The sequence below is a fragment of the Protopterus annectens genome, chromosome 10.part0, assembly GCF_019279795.1.
Source record: "Protopterus annectens isolate FY-2018-M chromosome 10.part0, PAN1.0, whole genome shotgun sequence".
NCBI lineage: Eukaryota > Metazoa > Chordata > Ceratodontiformes > Protopteridae > Protopterus > Protopterus annectens.
In genome coordinates, this window is record NC_056744.1 from 1,457,739,335 (window position 1) to 1,457,765,756 (window position 26,422).

Consider the following 26,422-nt stretch of genomic DNA (forward strand, 5'->3'; position numbering starts at 1 on the left):
TTAATCATACAGTACGGCAACTGACAGAAAGGAGAGTACTAGCCACTGTAACACCAAGAGATTGTATTAGTCATACAGTGCTGCAATTGACAGAAAGGAAAGTACTAGCCACAGTAACACCAAGAGATTGTATTAGTCATACAGTGCTGCAATTGACAGAAAGGAGTTCTACCTGCTGTAACACCATGACACTGTGTTATGTTTATGTTTACTTTGTGGAGCTAAGCAGGTGCCTGATTTACTGATCAACCATTGCTTTCTCATTGCTCTATTCTCCTTATACATCACCCCACCTTTGGCTGTGTAGCTGAAATTTTCACTTGCTGTTCTTTGATTTCAATACATGAGTCACTGCACATATAGCTTTCATAAAGAATAAATAATGTACAACACAATGAATTATATGGAGGTTTTGAAATTCACTGCTAGCACAGACAAAGGTTAAATCCCTGAATAACACCATTATGGCTGAAACAGACTTTAAATGTACACCTCCATATTAGAGGTAGCTCACCGTATCAAGGTTGCCTTTTATTTCTTCAATTCTTCCTGCAAAGAATAGGAATATGGCACCCTACAAAGGAAAAGAAAACAAAATGATGCTTAGTTCCATTTCTCTCACTCCAATTGGGTCTCTGTTAATTTACATGTTTATTTTCTTCTTTAAACATGATTAGGTAGACAGGCAATAACATACATCACTTTTTTTCATCTCCCGATATCTGCAGGACCCTGCTCTGATAGCTTCTCTCTCTGTATCCTGTCATCCCATTATATCCAATGGGAGAGCTATGCATTCCATAGCTACATTAGAGCCTTAAATCCCATTCTTTCTTGGTGATGAAGCCCAATTGACATGTCTGTTCTCCTTGTGGTGAGAGTAAGGTGGGTATGGAGCAGGCCAACCTGCAAATCATGTGGACTGGTCTACCATTCATAGGTTCATAGGTGTGTACTAAGCTACTCGCCCTGGAGCCTTTACAAGCCTAGCCCATAGGATTACCTTTGCATCGTGCCACACAACCTTAGTTCCCAGTGCCTCTGTCGAATAAAGCCACTGGAGTGATCCCGGGGGGCATTTTCTATTTCCCATCCAATCATCAAGATTTCTCTTAAAGAGAGCCAGTGAGGTGCTCTGCTTGACATGTATGGAAAGTCTATTCCATAGCATGGGCAGTCTCTGGGTTATGAACCTATCCCTCCAGCTGTTGATTCTGGTAATGAGGTGAGGTCTCTGGAGAGTGTGGTGTGGAGGGATTGGAATTTCTTTAGATGTAGCATTTCTAACAGAGCTGGGTCAGACATGGCTTTGTAAGTCAAGCAGAGATTGCCTCTAAGTAGGTAATATGAGAACACTTGGAGTTTTTTGAGTCCATCCCTATAGGACAAGTGTTTAAGGCCTAGGATCCTCTTTGTGAGGTACTTTTGTGGCCTCTCCAGTTGTTGCAGGTGTCTAGTGAGGTACATGCCAAATGGGGCATTGTACATGATGATTGGCCTAATGAGGGAATAGTAGAGGGAGACAATGACCTCTTTCTTCCTGGATGCAAAACCCTTAGTAATGAGATGTGCCACACAGAAGGACTTTCTAACTACAGTGGTAATGTGGTGGTCAAAAGAGAGGTTGCTGTCAACCTGTGTTCCCAGATCTCTTACAACGCCTTCTGTGTTCAGTGGACTACCATTGATGTGGTAATGCATGGGAACTGGGTTTTTCCCAAAGGGGATGATGACACATTTTTTGGCATTGAGCTTAAGCCATGGTTCCAACACGAGTTGTTGGTCTCAGTGAGGCCTATATGTAGGATGTCAACATCAATTGGGGAGTTAATAATAGCTCCCAACTTGCAATTGTCTGCGAAGTTTGTCAGCCAGAGTCCCTTCATGTTGGCCTGGACTTCAGAGAAGTAGATACCAAACAGGAGAAGACCCAGGACCAAACCCTTTGGGACTCCACTTGTGACTGGTCGGCAGTCTGACTTGTAGTCGGCTACTATGCAGCTCAACAGCTCTCAAACATATACCTCATAAAACTGTCATGTTCAGTGCCTCTCAAGCTTTGGTCTCTTAAAAGTAGTTCACTTCTTTGTGGTCATAGACAGTATATCCCTGTAATTACATGATGGGACTAGGATGGGACAGAGCTGGATATCATCTCAGAAATGTAAGATCTGCAATTACTACACTATCATTTGTCTACAGCCATGTATTGCTTTTTTATTGGTCCCTGTTTTCAGACATCACAATGAGGTCTCAACTGTGGTCAGGACATGCGTCCAACTAACAATATGCCTTCCTACTCTGCCTTACTCCAAAATATGACTCCTTAGTAAGATATTCAAACAACTCAGTGGCATGGAAGTGCATAGGTCTTATGCTACACAGCAGACTGCCCAGCAACTAATTGCAATATGGATATATTTTTATAAATCATGCAAGATTGAAAAAAGTAAATAAATCCTACTTTAGGGTAGCGCTTTAAATATGGTTGAAGTAATCTTTCTGCATCTTCAAGATCTCCATCACCAGTTCCTTAAAATAAAAATAGATATGTCTACAAATGTGACAATGTTTAAGCAAGCATTAATCTCAGTCACACATAAGATCAACAAAGAATAATTACTAGTTTTGTGCATATAAACAAAAGTAAAATACAAAACAAATGAATACTGATTTTTTTTTCAAACCCTCACCAGTTTAAGCTTTATGGTGGCATTGTCAATATTCTTGAGGCATAAAAGTCTATCTGTTTAAAAGAAAAAGTATACAAGGTTTCTTAACACTGTTATAGCTATGTAAAGTTAACGAAGAAATATACCTGTTCATGCTATGTTTCTTTCCAAGAGGTACAGCACATGTAGATAATCTATCCAAAATATTTATTAACAAATCATTTAAAATTACACAAATCTCCTTGTCCATCTCACAGTATCTTTGTTTACAGTTGATACAGAAAGGGAAAGATGCATTACAAAACACTCAGTACAGCAGTCACTGACTTTAACATTAAGCAGATACCTAAAAAAAACAATAACCAAAAAGAATTTCCAGTTAAAATGGCATCCTGAAAACATCTACAGTTAGCTCTGCTCCCTGTTTTGGGTTAATTTGTTAACCAAGTATATAATTTTCCTCCCCTTTTGTTTAATCAGTTCACTATAAAGAGAATTGTTTTTCTACTCCTTTTGGTTTAATCAGTTAAACAGGCTGAGAATATTTTATTTTTTTTTACTTATAACTAAGGTGGGAAAAAAGAATGTGATGTAATTTTATGCTGTCCCATAAATTTACAGCTGGCAGGAAAAATAGCAGAAGTGCTAAATAAGGTTCATCCTACCAACTTCTCCACCTTCAAGGGTGGCCTGGTCTTGTGAACATTCTAGCTGCAGAATCCAGCTTTCCAAATCTGGGACCTTAACTAGCAATCTAGCACAATGGAGCTGGTTACTTTAGCTGTTATCATTGCCAAGCAGGTTAATTTAAATTCAGGCATCATGGAGTTTATCAATAATTCATCAGTCAAGATCATAGCTACTGAAGACATGCTTCCACACACTTTAATATCCTTCAGGGCACTCAGACAAGCTCCTGTTAGCAAAACAGTTACAAACTCTTACAGACAAAACCTGAAGATCTGGACACTAAAATAATTTATATTGATGACTGAGCTTGAAGAAAAAATGTCTGCATCATTGTTTCCCCTCAAAAGGTTAATCAGTTAACTGTGCAACTGTTACTAAAATGTTGTTATGAAATTTGGTTTGCCTAGTGTCTGACATAATTTCTATACAACTGACCTGCCAAGCTTTTGGTAGTACACCACCTTGTACAGCATCAAAGCATTCTGTTTTCAGACATTTGCAGTGACGGGGCAGATTCTTAAGCAATTTAGTGACCAGGCAAGCAACTACATTACCACAATTATCACATCTGTTGTGAAGTGGACTCTACACTCTTTTCAGTGTGTACGGGAAATGTTTTTTCCTGTGCTTTGGTAATGTAGGGTACTTAAACTTATAAGTAAACTAAAATACCCACCACTCTGAAAGATTTTCTCTCCTGGAGGATCACAACCCTTCTTGTTCCCTCATGAGGCATCATCAGCCCTACAGTCATCCAAGGATTCTTCTTTTGAGAAGGAGGAGAAATAGTCTGAATCATCTGGTTCCTCATCACCAGAAATAGCAGAATGTTTAGGTAGTGAGTCACTCCTCTTCTACAATAGCTTCTCTAAGCTGAAGGAGATATTATTTATTTAGGAAATATTCAAGTAGAAGACTCAACATAAGCAACAAGATGCCTTGTCACACTTTCACAGAAGTCAGCCCACCTAACACTGTGGGCCATTTTTAAGCTTGCCAGCTTCTCTTTTGGTGTTTGAATTAATCTATCTTGCGTTGTGTTAGATTGGTCTTACCCAACTCATGGTGGATAATTATATAATTATATATTACTCCTAGGGAGAATAACTGGGATCATACCACAGATAGTTTGAGGGAGACCCATGCACAGAATAAAGCATTTAGATGCCACCTCTGTCCATTATTCGTATATTCTTATATCACTGCTTGCTGCTGTTTGGTGATGCACACATGCAATTTGCTTTAATTCTTAAAAGCATACATGCAGACTGGTCTATACCCTATTTAGGAATTTTCATATGCTGCAGTCTGTGTTTTTTTTCTCTTTTACTTAGCTTTTCTTTAGTTGGCTTCTCTTACTTTGGTGGTTTTGGGGCTGGGATTCTTGTGGCTTGATTTTTTATAAAGTACATGGATTTTAATAAATAGATTGAACAAACTATAATTTTCTGGTCAGCTGTTTTATTTATTTTTTGATATTAACGAGTTTATTGTTAATTTTGCCTATTTCCATCATATGTTGTAGGAGACTGGCTGTCAGTGCCTTTATAGAACAGGATCTGCCACAAAATAGCTTTGGAGACTTTTCAGAGTTTCTGAGAGCCACCCATTTGGGACAGCTAGTTACCATTCTTTTTAAATGTAATTCAAGGTGTTATGGTATACTTTATTTTACTAGTCTCTTATTAAGCAGCTGACAGACTGGTAAGTCTGCTGGTGTCACTGATGCAACAGGTACACACTCACCTATGGTGCAGAAGACTGTGGGTTCTATTCCCGCACCAAGTAGACTGACTACTGGCACTGCAGTGCAGCATAAGGGGGATGCTGTACTCCTGAGTTTGTTGTCCTTCAGATGAGATGTTAAATCGAGGCCCCATCTGCTTGAGTTAGTGATAGTTCAGGTAAAAGACCCCACCACAGCTATCAAAAAATGTAGGGAAGTTCCGATGCCCTGGTCAAATTTTCCCTAAGAGTCTAAATACCATCTCAGGTCTACCCTGAAAAGAGGCTACTAGCCTAGTGGGACTAACCCAATCAACAAAGGATAAGTAAGCATTGTTTAACTTCTTTTTTTGGGTCTGAAGGTACATTTTATTTCTTTTTTTATTTTGTTTTGCTTTTATAGGTTCATAGACTCATACTGCATCTTTAAAAACCTACCCATGTAACACAACCACGTGTTGTCCTCGAATGCACTGGACACCTATATGGTTTGGGTATGTTAGTAAGAAGTAGCTAAGTGTTATGTAGGGGGTGGGCTATGTTAGTTTGGGATTAGTTAACTTACTAATTTACGATTTCCCATCCTGTGTTCAAGGTTTTGCTTAAAATGGGTCAGGGATGAACTCTGCTTCATGTGGATGGGAAGCCTGTTCCATAGAGCAGGAATCCTTTGGAATACATATCGGTTTCTCCAGCATGTTTTATTTATGTCACAAGTCCTTGGATGTTCAATTGGAAATGAATGATATACTTCACTTTATAGGCACATGTAAATATTTATCTAACATTAGTAACTTAACTCCCAGTCATAGGCTCTTGCCAGCTTGAAAGCTCAAGTAATTGCAAAACATATGTAAATCCAATAAAGAATAATATATCATGTATGTGTTCCATTCACTTTATACTTTCCTTAATGTCACTTTGTCACAATGTAAAGACAATACTAAGTTAAGAGGGGTGTAGATGTCACAACTCCTTAAGCTATAGGGGGTGCAGGGAAGCACAGAGTCCTGCAAAATATTTCTTTGTGTTACATTATGCATTTTATACACACATATATTTATATATATATATAGATAGATAGATATAGATATGTATATCTGCACACACACACACACACACACACACACACACACACACACACACACACACAAAATCTACTATAGTTACACATGTCTACATATATGCTGATTGATGTTATACAGTTGTAATTGTTGTGACATCCCCACTCTGGGCCAGTATTCAAGAAGGCTGAATCCTCACCACTGGCACTGGAGAGGGATGTTCACCTGGAACAAAAATGGATACACCCAGTATTTCCAGATGCAGCTCTCTACATCAAAACAATTTCCATTAAGATCACACAGGGAACACACTCATTCTGGGGTCTGGATTTCTCTATCTGTCTCCCTCCAGGTCCCAAGTAAGACTCCCCACTGGCACAGCTATAGAGTTGAGACGTCAGCCAAGTGTCCAAGCCAAGATTTCAAGCACCCTCTGTGAAACCAGTGCTCCGTGTCCCTGCTCCAAACAGCTCACACACACACACACACACACACACACACACACACACACACACACACACACACACACACACACACACACACACACACTCTTTCAGATTTGATTTTCACACACACGCATCTGGGAAATGCTGGCATAGATTTACTAGCTATGCCCCTTTCTGCACAGACTATAAGATAGTTACACAGCCAGCAGACACTCCAAAGCCAGCTACTCTAAGGCTCTTGCAAGGGTATTCGGTTATACTGAGTTATATTAATATTGATATAAATGGTAGTTTGACCAACAGCAAGGCTTTCAGGAGCAGCCAGAGCTGTCACCAAATATATATACATATATATATATATATATATATATATATATATATATATATATATATATATATATATATATATATATATATACACACACACACACACACACACACACACACACACACACACACACACACGCACACTCTCAGAGATTAAGCTATTCTCTAAGGTACCAGCCACAATGAAAAGTTTAAACATATTTAATAATAAATAATTAGTACAAAACACACACTGTCAGCAGTCGAACACAAATAGCAGCAACCAAAGAATTCAGCAATAAAATCCACTTTAATAGTAAAACTGGAAACCATTGGATTGAGCGCTTTCATCCCCTGACCGGGGATTTCATCAGAATCAACATTCGTTTCATTTGAACCTTAAGTTCAGCAATGTCTTTGAGTAAGTATCAGCGCATTTTGTTAGGAAAAGTGATACAACCATCAAAGTGGAGAGTTGTTAAATGCAAATGTACAAAATATCCTGCAGGCTTCAGGAACGGAGTTTAGGGATGCATATAAGAAGGCAGGGATACAACTGACTGAAGTTCTGGGTATCATCCTTGACCTCAATATATGCTTTCATATGAAAAAAACAGGCAACGCTTGTTTTGGCTGGACGTTGAATGCTTCTGTTCCATCTATGGTAGAAGAAGGGAAAAAAATGTCTCTTTTGTGAATAAAGAGTTGCAGGAGCAAGACCATGTGTGTCCCTATCTGAACACTGACATTGCTGAACTTAAGGTTCAAATGAAACAAGTGTTGACTGTGAAGAAATCCTCGGTCAGGGGATGAAAGCACTTAATCTGATGGTTTTCCAGTTTTACTATTAAAGTGGATTTTATTGCTGAATTCTTTGGTTGCTGCCATTTGTGTTCGACTACACAAGAAAACCTTTTTGAGATTTCCTGACTGCTGACAGTGTGTGTTTTGTACTAGTGGTTTTGGTCAACACTGGCTGCTCCATTAATAAATAATAAAAGACCATGAAAATACAAAATATCTGTTTACAGTAAACACCAGAGTTTCAATCATAGGAAATATTAAAATAACACAGATGAATAGATTCACACAGATACAGAAAAACAGTACTTAACTAATCTCACTATATTTTCCTGACTGATCTAAAGAATTACTATTCCTTGGTCACTTACTAAAGCAAGGCAAGATGAAGTGGTTGAGAAATCCTTCTACGTCAGGTTCCAAAAACAGAGTGCAATGATACTTCAGTCTCAACTAGTATTAAAATATCATTTTTAGTGAAGGATGACAGAATGACATCACATACATATGGTCATCTGACTTCTGGTTCCCATGTTACTCCCCCCCCCTTGGCTAGAAGCTGTCAGGACTTAGCACATATTTGTCAATAATACACGCACAGAGTCTTACTAAGATCTGCTCCTGGAAATCAAAAAACAATTTCATGCTTCCACCCTTCCAGAGCAGCAATCAGTTCACCCCAAAAACAATGCAGAAAGCTTCCCTGTACAGACTTTTTGTCTCTGGCTGCATTGAGAATGGTAAGATACAATCTTCATGGCCTAAATTAGGTAATTTAATTTACTATTACTTACTATTTTTCAAAGTTAGCTGAGACTGGGCTTAACCTCTTCTATTCCAGTATCATCTCATAAAACATATACATTTAAACAGTTACAATAATGCATGCACGTTTCTTTTTCTGTCCAGCACATTGTTGGTACATTTTTATCAAAAGCAGCTTTACAAATACATTTTTCAACACACGCATATGTACAAATCAGTTTAATATTCAAATAACATATAATTCTTTACAAAATTCCAACTAGCTGTGCTGGCATATGTTATACATCCACTGCTCTACTTCTTCTGGCATAGCTGGCAAGTACCTTACTTCATCACAGCTATAACATTGCATATATGGTCAGTCTTTAATTTGGTTATACATATGAGTTTTTTGAGTTAGTGAGGATGATCCACTAATTACATTCAGATAGTAACACACTGATTCATTCCTGCAGTCTGATAGAGTTTTAACAAATAATAAACATTTTGAAGTCAGATGATTTTAGTACACAATTTAAACACATGAGACTACACTGTGATTGTCCCTAAAAGCAGGAAATACAAGAGTTTTTTCTAGAACAAATAAAGACTACTAAACCGATGGCAAATAGTGTTATAAACTGTTATCAAAAAGAGAGGGTCCAGCTTCTTCTCAGATGTAACCAGGCATGTGTAATCATGCTGAACTGACTTGTTAGAACTTTCCAGTCCTTTCTATGCACACTGTATGCATTAAAGCAGTTAGGAAAAGAGTCCTTGATCATATGAATATGATCGGTTTCTTCTTTCTTTTCTTGATGTATCAGCACTTGTTCTGTACCAGCTGAAGAATGCCTGTTATTGTCTGACTTGTAATTGCAATGAGAAAGTATATATTAAAAATGCAAATACACACTTCAACGCTGGCTGTATTGCGCACAAGTTTCCACAATATATTTCTGTAGAATTTAAGTAATACGCAATTGTAGGTTGGAAACAGATAAAATTGGCTCCTGTGATGTCCCCCCCACATTATTTATAGTGCTTGTCAGTACCTCTTAAGGGCTAACACATCATAATTGGAATATCTTTTATGTTTGAGAATAGATTCTGCTGTTACTGAGTTATTTGAATTCTATGTTTTAAAGAGTAGTCATCAGTTTTACTTAAGATTCATCAGATAAATATTTCAGTTTCTGAAGTATTGTCCGACAGCACTTAGATGACCCTTTCATATTACACGTATGGTTAGGCTCTACTCTAGATGAATAAAGGTATTCCTTACTTCTTCTTTTCTTATGACTTGCTTTAACTTGGTAGTACAGTATTAGAATCAGACAATTCATGAAATAGGTGCAGTGGGGATATAGAAGCTTGCAGTGGTGTTAACAAGTAAGAATAGCTTGTCCCCCCCTCCAATTTTTTTTTAAATAGTTGCTTATGTGCTACCTCCTAAGATGTATCACAAGAACACCAGTATTACTATATTTATAATAGAATATGCTTCCCTTTATGGAAAGATATTTATTTTGTTGTTTATGTAGAATCGTTTTAAATAGACTTATGTCCTTTTTTTATTTAAATTATTTCTTACTACTTGAAGTGCGGCAAGGCTCATTACTACATACTAGTAAGTCAGAACAATTAGATTTGTTTCTGACCTGCCACAACTGCAGTACAATAGATATAACAGAGTCTTGGGTAAAGAAGTCAGCTAATTTAAAATACATTTTCACTTGATACAATAACATTAACAACACTAGACCAAGAAAAACAATGGAGGAACCATGTTTCTGTTTAAATCACTTGTCTAAATATTTATTCATCATCAAGCAAAAATCCACAATAACCATGACCCTAACTGGTTAATTCTACTGACCCAACTAAGGAACTTTCACAATCTGTACGTGGCAGTAGCCTTCCCAGCAACACATCCCATCCCCCAACCCCACCGGCCAACCAATACAAATTCCAAAGTTACACAGAACAAATATTAAACTGCATGCAAAATAACAATAACTTCCTTAAGCAATCCAGGAGACTTCATTCTAAACCTTCTCAGCCTACTTACACACATGAAATGCTTACTGATCTGATCCTGATGCAATTGAACCTATCAGGCAAACTTTAAGTCAGGTCAAAGCTGCCGTTTAGCTGTTATGACTATTAGAATCCCTTAAGTTATGTCCACAGCAAATGTCCTGTCAGCAACCACAGCCCCAACACCATTTTTGTCAAATCTTCTACACTTAAATTATTTCTGTCAATGAAATTCTAACTGGGTCTATCACGACAGACATAACTTAAAATCTCACCTGCAGTCCTCAGAGTAGACAATGTCCTGATCCTAAAACAACAGCCAATTTACTAACCTCTTCTCTGCAACTTCTACAAGACAGATATTTCTTCTCATTCAACAGGCCTCTAAACCTAAACATATTGGTTAACACTAGAACAGAAATCTGCAGTAACTTACCATAAAAGGAGTTAGATGACTTAAAACCTTGCTATCAAATCTCCAAAAATACAAAAAAATAAGACATCCCAAACAGTTTTGGAGAAGGGTGAATCTCATTACCATATGTCAGAGTAAAACTAATACCCGTCCCTAATTTTATTTCCACAAAAGCAGATGCATGTCCTGTGAAAACCTCAGGAAAGGATTTCCAGATCTACTATCCTTAAAGAACTGCACCTCCACGACTCCTCAACTCCCCTAAATCCTGGCATTTAAAAATACACCTGCTACGTCTGGCTAAATACCCCTTCTATTTTGTCTGCATACAGAGAAAATAAACAGAAAAGCTAATAGAACAGAACCTTGCAGGTGGTTTCAGTGGGGCAGACAATTTGCACCCTTAGTTTATTACCCTCTATGTTGAGATCAACTTATTGTCCTCCTCCCCCACATCCTGAACTTAATGATCACCCAAAGCAAATCCATGGTTTACCACCATATCATTGAACAGAAACACTTTGAATGATGTCTACATCAAATTATATAACCACAAATTACAATTTTGCATGTTTAAAATGTCGAAAAACGTAATTGTGGATATCAAATTCGACATATTCGATGTGCAGGGTCCAACCGGCAGATTACAAGGATGCAGGGTACAGTTATACATCCAAAATGCAGGAAAAGGTCTACATACGAGCAACAAAGCCAGCGGTATACTCGAATATTGACATCCACATTTTTTCAATACTGCTGCTGCGACACACCTTATCCACAACCACAAGGTACATGTACAGTTACGCTTCCATGTAATGATAATCTGTTGTGCATTCACATCAAAACATTGTCCCCTAATAAAGGTATAGTTGTACTAACAGTTAGAATGAACAGGGTTGTGCTACGAGTGTTACAAAGCCGTGAGATGTCATTTCATCACGTTTTGACAAGAGCTTAAGGAAGGCCTGCTCCTTATCGTATAGCCTGCGTCTCTTAGGGGATGCTGGTAGACATGACCTATGTCTTCTCTTAAGATCCTCAACGTGGTTTTGCTCTACTTGGATGGCATATAAGACGTCCAGTAGGTATAGGGTTTGCTTACCCATAAGACTACATAGACGTCTATGCTATCCTTCAACTACGTTTTGTGTCCTGGGATAACCTAATATACTTGTGTCATGTTGATTCCAAAAACGTATGTCAAACAAGGGCGGATGCCTTTCAGATGTGATACCCCTCATACCATACCTCCGTGGTCTGCCTATCAGGTAATTTTCCTTAAAGAAGTTACACATTAAATTACACAACGCCTGTCCACAGGCTGGCATATCCCTCTCTATGTCTGCCAATGTTTCACCAATGTGTGCAGGTGTTACAAGTGCCAGGGCTGGTATCTGCTTACAAAGGCTAGCAAATGTACAACTACTGCCAAATTCCTTCACCAGATGAAGGCGCTGTATCTGCCGCTACACGATTTGACACAGATGAAACCAGCCACCCTTACACACACTTTCTGGCAGGTTGGTCTGTATAGCATTCACAGCACCATGCTCAAAGTCAGACATTACCATACGCAGCTTTAGCTCCAAACCATATTTGCCACATAAACAAATGATGACACTCCAAAACTGATTGTAACACTCTTCACTTTTGCTTGGTAATATGCCATACACTACAGGTATTACCTTCTTTATTTCAGTGTGATCTAACTGACAGTGGATTGTGTACACCTGACGACACTTTCTCATACTAATTGGGAAAGTACCATCCACCAGAATGTATTCAAAGTACATAACACCCTTAGATTATCCTCAGTGGTTAATACAACTAACTGTACATCATCACTACATAGGCCATGCTCAACTATGAACGATACATTTTTTATAGGCAACATGTCTGAATTTAGTTTGGAGAGTGAACTCATATCCTTAAACAGTGCTGCTTTCTTCCTATACCTCACCCTCCTTACAGTTGCATGCAGCACTTTCGTATTAGGGAGTTCATTTACCACATCTGTGGAGGTGCTGGATAATACCTCTGATACCATTTTATAGGGGTCTTCTATGGACTGTTGGGCATGTTTCTTTATTTGCTTTCGCACTTTACAGACTTCAGATTGTAAAGGATCCGCACCATGAAAATGACCTGTATTTCGCTGTAACTTATATCCATCTACACTAATTTCTGTCACACAACGTCCCTTACATTTATCCCTTTGTTTCTTCACACAACACCAACAGTGCTTTGCATCAACACATTTCTGAAGATGCTATTTATAACCATCAATGAATAACATTTCCTTTCCTTTTTGGCTTCTTTCAGTGGTATAATTACTTCCAATGCTCCCTGGGGCGTACTGCTCACTATCTGCGGTAGCCATCTGTAAACACAGTTGATCATGTTTATTACACATTACCTTGCCTGATAGGTAAACTGTTTCTACAGCTGTAAAATGATATGTTTCCTCACTTACATGTCCGTTGACACAGTGTAATTAGAACTTGTGCAGTCCTCAGTTTCCAATATTCACAGAAGATACACTTCGGCATCTGTGCCACCAAATGGTATGATGCCTATATATCGAAACCACAAATGCCGAATTGTCTGTTGAAGTCAGTAATGTGGATTCGATGTTATTAGTTACGACTATCTGCATTGCTATTGCACTGCATTAGGCACAATGTAGTTCAGTATTATGGCCATCGATTATCCGGTGGTAAACCGAAATCCACAGCAGTCAAACCTTTACCCAAGGTATTGATTTACTTTTGATAAGACGGATTGGTTCATGGCTTACAGATAGGACATATGAAAAACGAGCAAAGGATCACAGCACTCACATGAAAGCAGTAATAAATAGAAATTGCAGCGGCAAGTGCTGTGAATGTAACACCAGGCAACCACTCATAAAGTTAAAAAATGCATGTAGGGACTATACAAACATAGTCCAAAATTCAGCCATCACCAAATGAACATTTGTGTTAAACTCCACGGTGGCAGAAACACCAGGGTAAAACAAATATGAATTTAATCATCTAAGGAACGTTTGTCCCTACTTAGTACACTGGGACATCATCAGAGATCTTGTCTCAACAATTTCTATTTATTACTGCGTTCCTGTGAGGTGCTGTTATCCTGTGCTCATTTTTCATTGGTTCGTTTGCATTTCCTGTTTCTTACAAATAGGACATAGCACATATCATGCAGCAGTTGGACAGGTGAAACTCTTGATTACTGTCAGCGTGTCCCACAGGGCTGTGTCCTAGGTCCTTACTTGTTTAGATTGTATCTTTCAGACCTATCTTTTTCATCTGAGGTCGTCTACAGTTTGCATCCAGATGACCTGGAATTGGGTAAACTGATTACATGTGTCTGCAAAAGAACTTGACTAAACTGACCATTTGGCACAGGAGAGTAATATGCTGATAAATACATCAAATGAGAGATGGGACAAATAAATTGAAAGTTAAAACAACACACAATGATTGAAACAGTAGATTCATTTAAGGACCTGGGTATATGGATACATCCAGTTTTGAGTTTTTCTAATCATATCAACCAATTGGTTAATGATAGTTATAGAACTATAGGTTGTATAAAAACTGTATAAAGTCTAGGAAATCAGAAATGATGAAGTCATTGTTTGTTAATTACATTAGACCCAAACTTGAGCATGAAATAATATGGAAACCTTATAAGAAAACATGCATGAGTAAACTGGACAGAGTACAACAAAAGTATACCAAGAGCATCCATGGATGTGAAAATTTAAGTTATTATGAAAGACTAAAATATCTAAATTTGTATAGTGTTTCTTACAGATATTTAAGAGGAGATCTTATTCAAGTATATAGGGCATTCAGAGACAACTATTTCTGGGAATGTTTGGGATTATCAAAAAGTACCAGAGAATCATCAGACAACCTATTTTGAAGATTCTATGGGAAAGAGAAGTGTACTAATTGGTTCTCTGAGAGAGCAGTTGATGCATGGAACAGACTACCAAACAACATTACAGCAAGCAATAGTTTAGACATTTTTAAGAACAGCCTGGACATTTATTATGGGGACAATTATTTTGATATATTGTCAGGTTAAAAGGGCATTAATCTCTGTGCTTGAAATATTTGCATGTGTGAATGTATGTAAGGTACCCATGCCAGCCACAATTCTGAACTTCAGGCCCTTATTCATATTCCACCTCTGAGTAGGGTCTTAGAAAGTTAATATTTGACCAACTCTTTTCCTGCTTAACACAATACGCCATGCTCTTACCAAAAAATATGGGTTCTGGACAGAAAAAAGCATGATTACTGCCATCAGGATCCTTACTGACATTTTACTAAATATAGACAAAGAAATTCTAAATGGGGAGATGTTTGTCAACGATACTATGACCTTTGACTTGGTAAACTACGACCTACTCAGTCATGCACTGTTAGCAACAAGCATAAATGAAAAAGCCACTTTTTTGCAAGGAGACACCTTTAAGTAACAAAAGGGACCCCCCTTTCCCACTTTCTATCCATTACAAAGGAAGTATCTCAAGGACTGGTACTACCTCCCTTAATATTTTTACACATACATCAAAAACCTCTGCTTCAGCCTTCTAGCCATACCTATACTATATGCATGTGGCATGGTATGGTCATTTACTGTATATCTCTGATACATTCCATTAATCTATCAAAATGCTACTAGAAAAAGATATACCAGAGTTAAATGTTTGGTTTATAGAAAAATAACTTACTGTAAACTTCATAAAAACTGAAGCCATGTTGTATACAGCCCAGAGAAGCTAGCACAGGAAGTTCAAATTAATCCATCACATTTCACTAAAGCTTTTAAAATGTTCTATTACCTTGAATTCTAGTTATATTAAAAATAGTCTCCTATTCTGAGCATAGAGACCATCCTATTTCCTAACCTCAAAAAGTACTGCAGCCCCTGAGAAAGGTGTTCTCATATTCCAACTTGAACAAGGACTGCTCCTTCATTGCAACCGCATCAGAAAACTGAATTAAATCTGAATTGATACTTATATTAAAGAACTTGTGCATTTTAACTGTGATCTGCAATTTTGCTTCAGGCCTAGGTCTTCTTTCTTCTTTTTCTTTGGCTGCTCCCATTAGGGGTCGCCATAGCGGATCATCTGTTTCCATTTCTTCCTGTCCTCTGCATCTTGCTCTGTCACACCAACCACCTGCATGTCCTCTCTCACCACATCCATAAACCTTATCTTAGGCCTTCCTCTTTTCCTCTTACCTGGCAGCTTCATCCTTAACATCCTTTTCCCAATATACCCAGCATCCCTCCTCAGCACATGTCCAAACCAACGCAATCTCGCCTCTCTGGCTTTGTATCCAAACCGTCCAACCTGGGCTGACCCTCTAATATACTTATTCCTAATCCTGTCTACCCTCATCATGCCCAGTGCAACTCTTAACATCTTTAACTCTGCCACATCCAGCTCTGACTCCTGCCTTTCTGTCAATGCCATTGTCTCCAACCCATATAACATAGCTGGTCTCACTACCCTCTTGTAGACCTTCCCTTTCACTCTTACTGGTACTCGTCTGTCACAAATCACTCCTGACACTCTTCTCCACCCACTCCACCCTGCCTGTACTCTCTTCTTCACCTCTCTTCCACACTCGCCATTACTCTGAACTGTTGATCCCAAGTATTTAAACTCATCCACCTTGGCCAACTCTACTGCCTCCATCCTCACCATTCCTCTATCCTCCCTCTCATTCACACACATATATTCTGTCTTAGTCCTGCTGACGTTCATTCCTCTCCTCTCTAGAGCATATCTCCACCTCTCCAGGGTCTTCTCAACCTGTTACCTACTCTCACTACATATCACAATGTCATCTGCAAACATCATAGTCCACGGGGACTCCTCTCTAATCTCGTCTGTCAACCTGTCCATTACCACTGCAAATAAGAAAGGGCTCGGAGCTGATCCTTGATGTAATCCCACCTCCACCTCAAACTCATCTGTCACTCCCACTGCAGATCTCACCACTGTCGCACTACCCTTGTACATATCCTTACATGCTTCAGGCCTATGTATATATTGTAAATAGTTTTTCTTTTTTTGTTAATAATTTGTCTTAGAATGAAAATACTGTTTGTCATTTGTTGTCTTTTACTTTTCATGGAAAACGTAATAAAATATTTTGAAGAAAAAAAAAAAGAAAACTGAATTAAAGACCTGCAAACAACTGCCAACAAAATCTGTATACTCATAACTCTCTTTCCAAAGCAGAAGCACTACTGACACATTTTTTTTTTAACTAAAGCTAACTGGATCCCAACAAAACAGCAAAATACATCCACTTAGTCATTCCTGTACAAACTCAAAGATGCAGTATTACCATTTTGTCAGTATACTACTAGCCAGGCAGTCCAATTACAATGCCCGTTCCCAAAATCCTAACACCTCTTCCATACAGGCTGGACAAAACAAACTTTCTGTCATGGGCCATGTTTTTTTCCCATCCCAAACCCTAAAGTCTAGAAATACCTTCCTTTAGCCTTTAAAAACAGTAATCCCTTCAAGATCTTCAGGAAGATTTTTTTAAAAAGCACTTTCAATAAGCCTACAAACATAAATCATATCATAATAATAACCCGGCTGCTCTACTGCCTGTTGACTATAATCAGGATGAGATTCTAAGCTCAACTCTGCAACTGCTGCTTTTCACAGGAAATGATGGACAATGTGGTTTCTAAGTACGCAGTGGTAGTGATTCCTTTCTTTTGGGAGACTTCTCCCTTGTTTGTGTTTGTGTGACCATAAAATTGGAATATATACGTTAGGTGGGGTAAAGGGAAGTGCAGGGGGTTTGATTTCTTGACCAGTTGTGCTTGGCAAGTTGGGTCCTCACCAAGGTGTAACTTGATAAGTTATATTGGAAGCCAGTAACCCACCATAGAACTCTTACTGCCCACATACATCTTAGATGTGAATACTTTTTGCTTCTCAATAACATACTTACAACAAAAGAACTTCTAAGATTTGTTGAATAAAATATACCTCCCAATTAAACACTTATTTTTTCCTCAATTGTTTGTCCCCAGCACAGCTGACTATTGATCATCCCAATACCTCTGGACTTCCTCCAATAAGGGCTGGAGTTACTAAAGAGACCAAGGTATCCTGAGATTACATTATATTACTGCCATGTTTTTTTTTTTACTTTAACCCAAGCCTTGCATGCTCCAGGAAGGAATGTGCAATGGGTGATCCATGCTGAACCATTCTTTACTTCCGTAAAAGGCTGATATCAGCAAGTTACCAGCCCACATTTAGAAGCACTCTATGGTAGTTTCTCCAGTCTCCACAAGGGAAATCGTACCACATTATGTGTACTGGCCACATGCCCATCCTCTACTCCCAATTAAATTCTTATACTTTTATTTTTAAAGCCAAATACAGATGAACACAGCTATCAATGTGGTACTCATTACCAGTCCTTCGTTACTTAACCCATGTACTACTTTCCCAACAAAACACATTATCAATAATGTTCTTCATGGTGTATTGTTTTCTGAAGATTGTCTTATCTGAGATAATGGATAATGCCAAAAGAAGTTCAATAAACAAGCTGGAAGGCACATTCTAATATGTAAAGAAGGATGCATTTCACATAACTGGATGGAATAAAGTCTTAAAAGCAATAAAAGGTCACAGAACAGACTAGAAGGCACAATCTAATAAATAAAGGAGGGATATATTGACTGTAAAATGAGGACTAATACCAATATAAAGACAACTTTAAATGATGTAAGAGATTAAATAAGATACCTGCATCAGTTCTGAAGCACACAGGGATGTAGCCCTGACCTTGACACTGCTGACCCAGGGTTGATTAACAGCTTGAGCATGGCAGGAGCCAACTGGAGAAGGGAGAAGAATGAAGACTCGTGTACCTGCTTCACTCTCTTGGGAGTGGGAGTACACTGGAGCACTCTGATGTCACATCACCCACTGAAGACTGGGGGTTGATGAGAACAAAATGCTAGAAGGAGATGTGGTTGACAAGACTACATGAAGGACACATAAACTCATAGGTAGGACAGTTCCCTTTCCTGACACCTATGTGCATGTCCATCCATCCATATCACTCAGTACACTAGAGAATAGCGTGCATAAGCAAAATGCCTCTCAAACAGAAAATATGATGCTTATGTCAACTCAACATCACTCCACCCTACACACCATGAGCCTCATACACTTTCCTGCCTCACCAGATATCCTGGGGCTGTCACCCAATACTTTGGTGGTTTACACTGGACAGGGAGATCAGATGAATAAGGAACAGCATCAAACTGCAAACTGTTAGATGTAAAAGGAAGTACCATTAAATAAATAAATAAATGAGAAAATAAGTGGGAAAGCAGCAATGACCGGTGATGTTTAATGACAGAAGTGATGGAGAAGAATGTAGCTGTCTGCACCTGTTCTGTTCCACATTATAGTTGTTAATAGTTACAAAGGTGTGCCACACAGTCTCAGTTTATCCTTCGTGGGTATGGAAATTTGTGATTTTTTTAAGTCTCTATGAATAGCTGCATGCACTACTGTAGACAAGACATGCCCGCATGTAAGTGAAAACACTAATTTTCACCTCAACAGCACATGGGAGCTTTGGAAGGGGCACTCATTAATGGCAAATACCAGTGAAAACATTCTGTGCTTTCAAATGATACCTGTGGTACTGTTGTAAAAAGTGAACTTTAAATACAGTTGTTGTATCTTTCGGATTTTCCCGGTTAGGGGTCGCCACAGTGGAACTCCGGTCCGCTAATGATTGGCAGTAGATTTTTACGTACCGACTTGCCAGGCCTGACGCACAACCTTCAACGAAGGTACGCCCATTCACGCATGTCTCCACACAGAAGACGCTTTAGCTGAGAATCGAACAGGACAACATCTTACTGTGAGGTGACAATGCTACCGCAGCACCACCACCGCAGCTAAGCTGAAAATATTAAGTAACCCCTTAGCACATCTTTAACTAGTTAACAACGTTAGTTCATCAATATAATCTTGGTTCTGAGATGATGAAGTAAAAGATGTGGTTCTAGTACATACCAACCTCCTGTTGTCTAGTTGTACAGTTGTGGGTAAGTACACACCACAACAATACATTTCTGTGATCTCTCTCTCTCTCTCTCTATATATATATATATATATATATATATATATACATATAATCACTGCAGTAGTAGGCCTCTCTTCCTATTGCCTTTTTTTCTCTACCTATATCTGAAAAAGCAGTAGCTTCTTGTCCTTCCTACATGGATGAATGAAGGCTTGTGATGTTATCCAATACAGACATGTGCATGGCTTACTATTACCTGCTGAGGAGGTGCACGCAGTTATTTGACCCATGATTCCTTCCAAAAATGGATGGATATAGTAGGCAAACAGTCCTTATTTAGTTCAGGCCTGCGATACATAACTTAGTAAACAGGACAGTTATAACATATGAAAATGTAAATACTTGTTAGATATATATATATATATATATATATATATATATATATATATATATATTTATTTAGACACTTATAATAGTGCAGGTACACTTCTGCTTGTTAGAATATATATAGTAAAATATAGACACAACAGTGCATGTACATTTATGCTTCTTAGACTATATATATAGTACAGTATAAACATTTAAATGCATGTACATTTCTGTTTGTTAGCATATATACACAAAAGGGTTAAATTGTCCTTAGTTAGAAATATGCAGGGTTCGTCATCCTACTGTGTAATACAGAATGTTTTGTGCTTGGTACAAGCTTCAAGGAGAATTACATATAAGAAACCCAGGTGCAGCAAGGATTGGAGACAGAAACAACTTCCTAACAGAAAAGACTCCCTAAAATTTAAGATTGTCACATAATTCACCTTGAAAAAGAACACACTGAACAAACTGCATTACATCAAGCAAATTCCAGCAGTATTACATCAAAAGACTACTGTGGTGGTGGTGCTGTGGTAGGGTTGCCGCCTCACAGTTAGACGTTGCCCGTTCGATTCTCAGTTAGAGCATCTTCTGTGTGGCGACATGCATGAATGGGCGTTCCTTCATTGAAGGTTGTGTGTTAGGCCCGGCAAGCCAGCACATAAAACTCAACTGCCAATCATTAGGGAACCGGAGTTCCGCTGTGGCAACCCCTAACCGGGAAAAGCCGAAAGACACAAAAATTACATCAAAAGACTGCTTTCATAAAAAAGTGTATAAAAAAAGAACAGTGACTGAATGGTGGAGAAGATCTGATTCTTTGATAGATATGGTATTTGAAAGAACACGTTTGTTCTGAGATAAATGGAGAATGGAAAGTTATCATCCATTCTTGTAATAAAAAAACTAAACCTGAGACATTAAAGCTGTAAACTGTAACAGTATCATACGTGTTGTCTGTTACATAGATAAGTTATAAGTAACTGCGCATAAGTTAATACAGTGCTGAAAAAGTTGACAGTCTGCAAGGTTCAGTGCATTAATCAAACTTTGGTTTCAGCAAGCATGCATCCTCATACATAATTTTTTCAATAGTAACCTGGAGAATTCATTAAAGCCCTTGCATTTCGTATTAACAGCCTCAGTAAAACTGGCCTGTTAACACGATGGGGTATTTTGGGATTCATATACATGTTAGCCACAATGAAGAAAGACATCATTATTGGCTCATTTGCATGATTATGAATTGCAATTAATTACCACAAAGTGCAAATCAGCACTTCCCATTGTACTTAGCATAGGCAAAGCATCCCTCTCCCCAAATCTCTCTCTCACAAACACACACACATATGCACATATTTAAACACAAATGCTTTTATATCCACTCACAGACATATATACCACAGTGCCCATACCGGTTCCTGAGATGAATGTCCCTGATACCCCCTGTCCTGGCTTTAGACTGTCAGAGAAGATTGCAGTCCTGCAGTACACATCATATCCCTGGTGTCCAGTGACCCCCCCCCCCGATCTCCATACTGGTTTAACTGCCTTTAAGGCCCAAGAATTTTATCTCTGGTATCTAGCGTTTCCCCACTCTATGATTCCCATACTAGTTTAAATGTCGTTAAGGCATGAATCGTAATCCCTGGTGGCTAATGGTCCCCCATTCCCATAGTACAGTTATCCCCTGGAGGTTAGTGGTCCCCATGACAAATGTTATACACTGTGTTCATTAGTTTAAGTGTGTGTGGAGGTACGACAGCCATCCCAACCCACAATCACACAGACATACACATCAAACACACAAAAAACCCTAATCATCTGATCGCCCTCATCAATTCATCCATACACACACACACACACACACACACACACACACATGCGCACACACACACACACACACACACACACACACACACACACACACACAAACATTCCCTCACTCTTCCACATATGCAGCCTATCACATATGTTCTGGGGGGGGGGTCACATTGTTAATTAGCATATACATAATTTGCATACGTCATGGCAATGAACAGCCTGATGTGGTGTCGCAAGGCTTCGTGTAGAAGAAGCACCACATTAGGGCTGTCTTTAAATTTGAAAGATGTGTACACCTTGCACCTTTACAAATCCCCCACCCCCACAAACACACACTCAGTGTCTGCCAAGAGTATATATGATACAGGCAGAAAGTTTAATAGGATAAAATAGTTTAGTAATGGCATGAAAGAAGTTTCAGGAATGAATGATTCTTGGAGATTAAGAAAATCAGTTTAAATTAAATAAAACTCCTAGCTGTGGAATATACAGAAAAGAAAACAGAGAAAATAGTAATGGGTAAGAGGGCATTCATGAGCGTGCGCATAATGCTGATGGCTTAGTCAGGAGCTCTGTGGTGGAAAGCCATTAATTCAGTGTAAGCTACAATGGACGCAGTCACAGCATATTAAGAAATAATGGATAAAGGGCCTGTACAATAACAATTGTAGAGTTTATCCTATTTTAAATATGTAAACAGGCATGGTAGTGCAGAGTCCTACTTTTATTTTCTAAAAATTTCTAAAGGAAGATGCATGGGATATCCAAGCTGTGCTGCATACAATTATGTAGCTATTACAGTAATCTAACAGGCTACTGACCCGGAGGTCATTTCAAGCCTAGCAGTTTCATCCCAATGTAATATCATAGATACTCTAGTCAATACCCAGGACTGTATTTATTAATGACTGCCCATGTCCAGTAGGGTTGTGGGCGCTAATTTGCTAGTCTTTATAACATGGTCTGTTTATTGAGTTACTTACTACCTTGTCATATTTTTTATCATTAGCTATAATAGTGGCAAATTTACACTATTCCATACATTACAAAATGAGTTAATGATATGTTTAGTTAATAGTTATCACTTTGAGGATAGTTAGTTATATTCAATGGCTGTATATGAAAATTCTTGTTTCAAGGATTTACATGATGATAATACTGACCCTGTGCATTTAACTGAGGTTGCAAATGTTTTGTCTCCTTCAATAAAGACTGTTTTCATCAAAAAAAGAAAATAGTAATGGGTACACAGTAAGGGTACACAATAAGAGTAAAAAGGTAATATCTACTAGTCCTGTTGTGAGTAATAATTATGTTGTGTGTGTATGTGTATGTGAATAAATGAAGTACATATATCTGCATGTCAGTGTATCACATGCATCTGCACAAATCTCTTTAAAAAGCAGTATGTTAAAGAAGACTGACTGCAAAATGAAATCTTGAAAGAAAAAAAAACACAGCAGGAAAGTATAAATAGAGGGGTTCCCAAAAATGAATATTTAGCTGAAGGGCTGCAAATATCAAGTTATATCATGCACAACTCAAACTGCAGGGTTACTATCCTTATATGCAGCCATGCTGAGATTGTACATATAAGCAGAAAGGTTTACAGATGGATACAAACATGCCGACTCTCCCCAGTAATGCAAAATTACACAAAATTTTCAATAAAAATACATAAATATCATATTTAATAATGATTGCGTAAAAGCTGTTTAGCTGTATACAAAGGAAGTAGTGAAATATTTCTGTAAATATAAACATGGATAACAAAGGAAAACTGAGACTCAAAAGTAATGATTCCCAATGAAACACCGACTATAAGATGCTGAATAACCAAAATGCCAGACACAAATGCCTAAAATATGAAAAGAGTAAAAGCATGAAGAATAGGCACTTTTTATGCAGGCAAGCCCCGCCCCTGCACTCCCATGTAGGGGCCAAGTCTTCTGCACCCCCATAAAATTATATATACCAATTCCCTCATACACCTGAAAAAATGAGAAACCTCAAAATACAAAGGAATCACTGTCATTGCATACACAGAAACCACAATTGCAGTGATTTCCTAGAAAACAGTCATTAATATTCTGTCCTTAAGCTTCTTCTGATGCTCAGGAAATTTTATCTCAGCCACATGTAGATATATAAAACTTACAAATAAAATGACATAAGATCTACGTGAAATCATACTAACATACTTTCTGTAAAACTTATATATGATACTCTCTAGCAAATAAAATCCTTAAAGGATGAAAATGTCATTAAGTTGTTGGTGGGTGTATGTTTTTTTCTGTTACAGAAATTATTTAAAGCTCAAAGAACTACTGTTGCAATAAATATACTTAGCACAGCAGTATCACTTTCTTCAAGAATAGTTATTGTAACACAGTACTTATACCATCTAACAACATTCATTATATAGAACAGATCTTTACCCTTATTTTCTTGTTTTGGAATGTAATGGGTGATGTTGGGAATGCTTGCATCATTCAAACCCATATGCTTGTTTCATTCAAACACCAGAAACAAATTTTCAAATAAATGAAAGATTTGTTCTGCAAGGTACCCAGGACATAGTGTGACCAGTTATGGAGACATGGAGTTTCTGCAGCTCAAAAATCCTTCAGGTTCTACAAAAAATACTATTCAAAGAGGCAACGCCAACATTCAAAATTATAAGTAATCAACTTCTCAGTCAGAAAATGCAAACATTTTTGAAAGGGGCAAGTTTCTGTAAAGAAACCTGAAGTCCAATGTACCTCAAACAACTGACATGTAACATGAGACGCTAAAGGAAGGCAGAATGGTAAGGAATGACAAAATCAAATGTGCTTTAACTAATGCACATGAAAAGGAAATGAAAAGCAATTATAAGAAGTTTGTAAAAGACACTAAAATCTAACAGGATCAAAAAGAAAACAGTTGATTGTGCAGGGTTTTGGCTGAAGCATTTTCTGCTAAAAACAGCTGAGTATAATGGATTAATTGTCAATATGTATAAATGTCAATCAAAAAGGTTACAGATTAGGAGGAATAACTTTGCTCCAGTGCAAAAAAAAAAAAAAGATAATCCAAGGCTGTCTAATGCTAAAAGAGTACTTTTAGAAAGCAATTCTCTCCTGATTTCCAATGGTGCTTTCTAAATTCCAAATAAACATACTGGAAGTAATGGGAAAAAAAGTCAGGTTCTTGCTTTAATGCACAGGCAGAACCACCTTTAAGCCAAACCTTACTGGTGTTTAAAGAGGGTGAAAAAGAACTGCCAATTGGTAAATCAGGATGAAAACACATCTGACAGTAGCTGTACACATGTATGTGAAGTGCATAAAAAAGCCTTCCTGAGCTTTCATTGATGATTCAAATTTGAATGGTGTACAGACAGCCGGAACTTCTATATACAGAGAGAAAAAATCTACCATATTACCACTGCTGCCCTGCAAAATAGGTAAGAATGATGTCTACTATTCTAATGTAGTGTTATTATTGGTGACTTGTAGATCACTTGGTTCCACAACAGACTGACAATATCCTGAAGGCTATATATGTTGCTAAAATCATCTGCATATTACAGTACAACTTTAATTTAATATGGGGACCAGCACAGAGTTTTATAATTATGCAAGAGTCCCCAGGCTATATATGAAACATCTGTTGACAAAAAGAATGTCCACGTGATCTCAGAGGACAATATGCAAAGTCACACAAGTCAGACAATTTGACACAATTCTTTACATGGTATACACTATACAAGATTCAAAGTCATACAAACAACATGAAAAACAAATTAGTCCTAGAAAAATGTTGTGTTAATCATTTACAATTAAAAATATAAATTTAAGCATTTGAAAAATAACATATTGTTTTTAAATTCAGTTACACAAAAATGCTTTACTACCCCTCCCGCTGAGAAAAAAATCTGTATTCAGTATCAGGAGAAAAGGTTCAGCAAACTGGTAGGTGAACACATACAACAGTTTATTGTATTGCAAAACAACAAGTTAAGGAGGCAGAGAGCAGCATCGGCACATATAATCAATATATACCTGTATTAAAGATTAAGAAACTCACACCCTGGGATTCAGAAAGATCCTCACTGCTCATGTAAGATGAGAAAATGCAATTCAGAACCAGCTCTGGCTGAAATGAGAAAGATCTCATAATCTGCAAAGATATCCCTAAATCACACTTTTCTAATACTACCACT

The 26,422-nt window shown here is 38.0% G+C and overlaps 1 protein-coding gene across 1 annotated transcript in view; it reads right to left on the reverse strand.

Annotated features, from left to right (window-relative positions):
• Window positions 1-26,422, reverse strand: part of TTC39A (tetratricopeptide repeat domain 39A) — a 2,407,335-nt gene that overhangs the window by 693,005 nt on the left and 1,687,908 nt on the right. Inside the window, exons 10-11 of the mRNA XM_044086086.1 lie at window positions 2,465-2,532; window positions 515-574 (exon numbers count right to left, since the gene is read on the reverse strand). Of these exons, the coding sequence (XP_043942021.1) occupies window positions 515-574; window positions 2,465-2,532 (128 nt within the window). The remainder of the gene's footprint in view (window positions 1-514; window positions 575-2,464; window positions 2,533-26,422) is intronic.